Source organism: Argiope bruennichi, chromosome 10 (genome assembly GCF_947563725.1).
Source record: "Argiope bruennichi chromosome 10, qqArgBrue1.1, whole genome shotgun sequence".
Lineage (NCBI taxonomy): Eukaryota > Metazoa > Arthropoda > Arachnida > Araneae > Araneidae > Argiope > Argiope bruennichi.
In genome coordinates, this window is record NC_079160.1 from 83,532,934 (window position 1) to 83,538,933 (window position 6,000).

General features: G+C 26.8%; 1 protein-coding gene across 4 annotated transcripts in view; it reads left to right on the top strand.

Annotated features, from left to right (window-relative positions):
* The window catches only part of LOC129987867 (uncharacterized), a 32,397-nt gene extending 29,024 nt beyond the window's left edge, over positions 1–3,373 (top strand). For all 4 annotated transcript variants that reach the window (XM_056095839.1, XM_056095841.1, XM_056095840.1 and 1 more), the window contains 2 exons: positions 636–718; positions 3,207–3,373. In XM_056095839.1, coding sequence (XP_055951814.1) covers positions 636–718; positions 3,207–3,228 — 105 coding nt within the window. In that variant the 3' untranslated portion in view covers positions 3,229–3,373. The remainder of the gene's footprint in view (positions 1–635; positions 719–3,206) is intronic.
* The last annotated feature ends 2,627 nt before the right edge of the window (positions 3,374–6,000 follow it).

Below are 6,000 nucleotides of genomic sequence, written 5' to 3' on the forward strand. Positions count from 1 at the left end.
CAGATTGTAACTGATCAGTTGTGATGCTTCGCCATGAAGCATTATGGAGTTCTTTAAGTCATTCAACGTTGTAACACTGTCACATTTTTTTCCTAGAACTGACAGCTTTTCCCGATTTTATGTTTTATAACTCATAATTCTTGTTCTGGATTGTTAATATTGTTTCTATATTCTGTCAAATTTAATGGTTTTCTGGAAAAGGCGTCCTCTAGTGGACATTTTGGAGCTAAATACCCCCCCCCCCCCAATTCTATGAGCGCATCTTGTGTATAGCCTATTCACCAAATTTTGTTCCGTTCATCCGTTTGCGTTGTAGGATATTGTTTATAGGGGAAGTTTAATTATAACCACCCTGTATTTTTAAACATCAATTGTCATAGACATGTCATTGTTACTTGAATAGCCTTATAGTGATTTAAATGCTCAAAGCATAGCAGTGTAAGAATAGCAGCAAAGTACGGAACTCAATATTGTAATGTTTCATACTATTCTATTTGTTTCTGAATTTTTGTTTTTGCACATTGATTTTAAATGTAAAGTAGAATGAAGACTATTGTATTTAAATTTAAGTTTTGTGAAATTAATCTCTGATTAATTCTTTATTTCCCTTGTGGATGTATTTTTTAAAAATTTAGGTACACGATTTCATTGCAAAACGAAAATTGCTGCAGGACTTTCCAAGTATAGATAAACAACTATGTGCCAAGCCAAGAAAAAGGTATTAACATTTTTTTCATGAAACTCTCTATAAATTTGAGGTTATGGACATTTAGAAAATTATCTTTTATGCAAACGTTTAACCTATTTTAATTGTAAATCTAATCATTGTTATTTTAGCAGTATTGTAAATATTGGTATTCTGATTTCTCAACTTAACAACATATTGCAAATGATGTAAAACAGGGGAAATAGTTTTGTGAATTCTAAATACACCATTTTAAAACTATTTGCTTTTTTATAGCATGCTAAAATGAAAAAAAAAAAAAAAAAAATCGAAAACATTTTTTTTCTCCTATAATAAGCATGCCAACATTTGATCTTTTTGTCAATGCTTCTCATTGCTAATTATATTCAAATTCACACAATAAATTTATATTTTTAATTTTGCCTTCATTTTTTTTTCTTACTTTGGTGTTTAACTAATCATTTGATATATCATACTACCTATGTGAACATGTTTTTTTTATAGCTGTCAGTGTTAGTAAGCAAGTTGAGATAATGTTTTTTCTGTCTTCATGCCTGTATTTATTAAATTCATATCTTTTAGTGTATAAGATCCTACATTTACTCATCTCATTAAGTCTGATACAATAGTAACTCAAAGAAGATTCTGTATTCTGTAAAATTTGCAAAATAAAGCAATCAAGAAATTTAAATTATAATTTCTTGTTTTTTTTCTGCAATATCTCAAGATATTTATGCTTCTAATCCTGTATCTAATAGTGATATCTATTTTTTTTAAGTTAAGGCTTTGAGTTGCATGAAAAGAAGCAGATATTATGATTGCTTGATGAATTAAATTATCATGTTAGAAAAAAAAAACCCAAAAGGAAATGATTCCATATCAATAAAATTAATTAACAACACAAAGGAAAAATTCTCCTATTTCCTTTTCTACAATAGTTTAAAGATATTATTCAAGCAATATGTGCATACTTTGTATGTTTTATAGTGAAAAATTATTTCTGCATATATATTTTGGTATGTATTAGACTTTGTTTTGACTTACTATATTGAAAAAGAAGTATTTAGTTTAAATTATTAATTTGATGCATTGTAATGTAGCCATCTTTTAATTCCATAATGTTTGTCATTTATAATCTTTCTCCGAGTTCAGTTTAATTTGAATTTATAAAATTTAATATAATTTGTTTTTTTTATAAGTGTAAATGATTTAATTAGGATTCATTGTACTTATTTTCAAATTCCTTTTCCTTTTTTTTTGCAAATTTTTTTTAGTAATTACTTATTGTGATTTGAAACTTTTTATCTTTCCGTTATTTATTAATGATTATATTTTAGTTTTCTCGATTAAAATTTTAATACAGCCATATTAACATTTTTTAAAAATTCAAGAATTGGAAATTTTTAAAACCTTTTATATTATTTATACACTTTAAGGAAAAACAATTTAAATAAATTAAGAATTTAAAATGCATTTAATTAATGTAATTTATAAAATAAAGTTTCAGAACATTTCATATACTTTGTGTGTATCCCCTCTCCCACTGTTTCAAGCCTTATAGCTGCTCTCGTCAATTAGCCTTTCCATATATTTAAGAAGAGTAGAATAGTGGTTTTGCAACTATACCTTAAATATATTTTTTATCCATACTGTTGGATGTTTTGTCTGTTGTTTAATAATTTATTTTATAATTATAATTTTTTTTAGAAAAGTTATGAGCGTATGAGTAAACTGTAATGTTTGCAATATCATAAACATCACTTTTCTTGTTTTTAAGAGTAACTTTTGAAAAAAAAAAAAAAAAAAAAAAAATTATTTTCTAAAGATTATTATTCTAAAAATACTTTCCTTTTTCAACATTATTTTTCTAAGAATATTTTTATTCCAAGAATGTTTTTAATATAATTTTACCGTTCCCAGAAGTTTATATGATTGTGTAGTCCACAATCTAAAATAAAATCAATACACTAAGCATAGTCTCTTCAATAATGATTATATTTATAGGCACAATTCAGTAGTTATTGTTACTGATAATAATGCCATTCAAACAGCCCTTTCCCTTCGTTATCGATACATGAAATATAATTATATACATTTAAAGACATTATTTCAATTCTCCCCCCCCCCCCTAAATGGCGAATGGCTGAAATTTTAAATATTACAATGTAAAGCTAACTTTAATGGAAAACTTGACTAATTGCTAAATTATCTAAATAGACAAATATGTCTGATTTCACATTTAATTTAAAGATACTAATTATTAAATTTGTTAAGCTAGTTTAATTTCTAAATTAGGCTTAGTTATTTCATTCATTTATATATCCACAAAATCAAAAGTTATATTAAAAAAACTTGTTGCTTTAACATACTAATTGGACTATATATATATTTTAAATGTTATATAACTTTTGTTTTGAGATTTAAAAATAATCCTTTCCTATTAGTAATTATAAACATTCTTATTACATTATTTTTCATTGTTATTTGTTTATAGAAAATTAATTTTTCATATTAATTGCAGGTTTAGAAAAGGTGCTTCATGAGTTCATCGCATTCACTTCAGCTTTAATAATTTTAAGTGATTTTATATGTACAAAGGGAAAAAAATCTCACTGGATATGTACATAATGTTTTTATCGAGACTATTGTAGATTTTTTATTTTTTAATAAATGTGGGCAATATTTTTCCTTTGTCTTAAATTGTTTTTCTTATTTTTGTTTTAACTTTTGCATTAATAATTTCTTAAACAGACAAAATCATTAATGCTTGAAGAAAACCAGAAACCTATTCACCAACAGATTATAAATACTTTTCTTTGCTTAGATACATTTTTTCCAAAAATAAATGTTAGCTTAAAAGGCTAATTTTCTCTAAACCTAGACATCTCCAAAGACCACACAAATAAATCGAATACAGGTATATGAAGCCTCAAAACTGGTGAAAAATTAGATGTATTACTCTGAGTTTGTTGTGCTTGGTCCAAATTTTAATTACTATTGATAAATTGGATAATTACTTAATAAATGAATTGAAAAAGGTTTTTGGTTATAAAAAAAGGAAGTAGCTACTTTTTAAAACTTTTTTTATTGTTCTTTAAGAATTTTTGTAAAAACAATTTTTACTCTATTTTGAAACAATTCATTCAAAGAAAACTCATTGTAAGTGTCAAAATATTGAGCAGTTTATATTCATAAATGTCTTAATTTTAGATCTGTTAGTGTTTGGGTAAACACATTTTTAGAATTATGTCTGTGCATTTGTCCATTCAAGCTAGAGGAATGAAATTCAGCATATGAATTTTATATCTAATTTTAAACCAAATGACTTAATGGATAGATTCTCTGTCTGTATGTTCACATGTAAAAGAACACAGCACTTAAAATTCCAACAATCTAGATAAATAAAATGTGGTATGTGCTCTTTACACTTAAAATATGAAATTGTATCTACGTTTGGACTAAATCCAAACTAGATCCATCCTCAAGAAGATTATCTATTATTCATATATTTATGAATGTCACAACTCGGATACAAAGAGAAGAATCGAAATGGTTTTTGCATCTCATTTGTTCTCCTGCATAAGAGTAAAATGTATTTAAGTTTTTAGTCCAAATCCATCGTTTTTCCGAAGCAGATATTTTTGACTGCAAATTATTGATTTTTATTCTGATATACAGTATAGTAGTGATAGTGGATATAATAATCTGTTGGTAATAATGATAAAAAAAATTGTGGAATGGTTTTTTCATATCTAAATACATATAAAATATCTACCCTCCGCAGGACCTTACTTTCTTCCATTCGATGAGTTATGGCCAAAATTTGGTTTTGCTCATTGGCATTTCCACAATGAGCAAATGTTGCATGTCTCTTCGGAAAGACTATGCATAAACTTTGTAGTGTAAGTCAGCAGGAGGCTGTAGGTATGTTAAAATTTTTCCATTTTTTGATTAATTATTTGCTAAAATATATAGATAAAGATAGAATGATAATGAATCTATAGTTTGAAAGAATTATTGATAGCAATATGGGGAAAATGTGGGAATGGAGGAGTAATTTATTTTAGAAAGAGAAAAGGATAAAGGGATGATTTATATAAGGAAGAAAAAAGGATGAGCGTGTAAATAAAATATTACTTTGTCAGAATGCTGAAGACTTTAAGATCATTTCAATAGCATGTTGAATCTTTTGATGAACAATATGCATATGAATGTTTTATTCAATGAATGCTACTAGCATATATATATGCTAGTCTTTATGACTTTAAGAAAGCTTTAAAAATTAAAGATGCATGCATTAACTTTAAAAAATTAAATATGTATGAGTTTTTAAAAAAATTCATTGTATTGATTTTTCCTAATCATTGTATCGACTTTTCCTAATTAAAAAATGAGTCATTTGAATGGCGTCACTTGGTTCTGTTTTTCTTGGCATCTTTGTATTCCTACAAAAGCAAAGTATTTTAAAGACATTTCGGTTGTAGTAATCATTCAGATATAGTGATCACTTTTGGATGGACCCAAAATGCGGCGTATGCTGTATAGGAAAAGTTGAGTTGAAAGCTCTCCCATTTTTTTACCAATTTTAGTTAGAATTACATTATGAGGAATGATTGGGCAAGGTTGCCAGATCTCTAATGTGAAGATGAGTCAGTCATTCACTCTTAATGTGTGTTAATTCCGAAGTATAGTACTATTTGCATGTACTAAAATGTTACTGGCACCCAAATAAAATTTAACGAATATAAGGTAAAAAAAATGGGTAAGCAGTTCTAAAGTAGAAACTCTGTAGTGTACTTCCCTTGAGTACTGCTGGTACACCATGCCTATAAACCCACAGTACAGCAGTTTTTGTTATGCTGTTCGTCTATTATGTTGACAATCGAGTGCGCATTTTGGATCTCTTCCCGTTGACAGACTAGATTCAAAATGGATACAAATCCAAATTTTGGTTTAATCGAATTGCATTTTTCTAGCTTTTGGGGTATCTTCACATGCATGTAAATAGAGAGATTGATAAAAGGTCAACCAATCGATAGATTAGGCATACATTTTATACAGGTTTACTAATCTAGTAATAAAACTATATACCTAATTTTACCCTTTTAACTTAGTGCGTTTTATTGATTTTGTGTATAGTTAAACTAATAGACAGGCTTTAATTGACAGAATTTATCCAGAATTTTATAAATATCTGCAATTTTAGTTAAAATTAAATGCATATTAAATTTTAATCTTCTTTTTTGTATTATCATGTTCGCTAACAAACAATTGAAATCGGTAGTTCTAAAATGTTGATACCCATCGAAATCTGA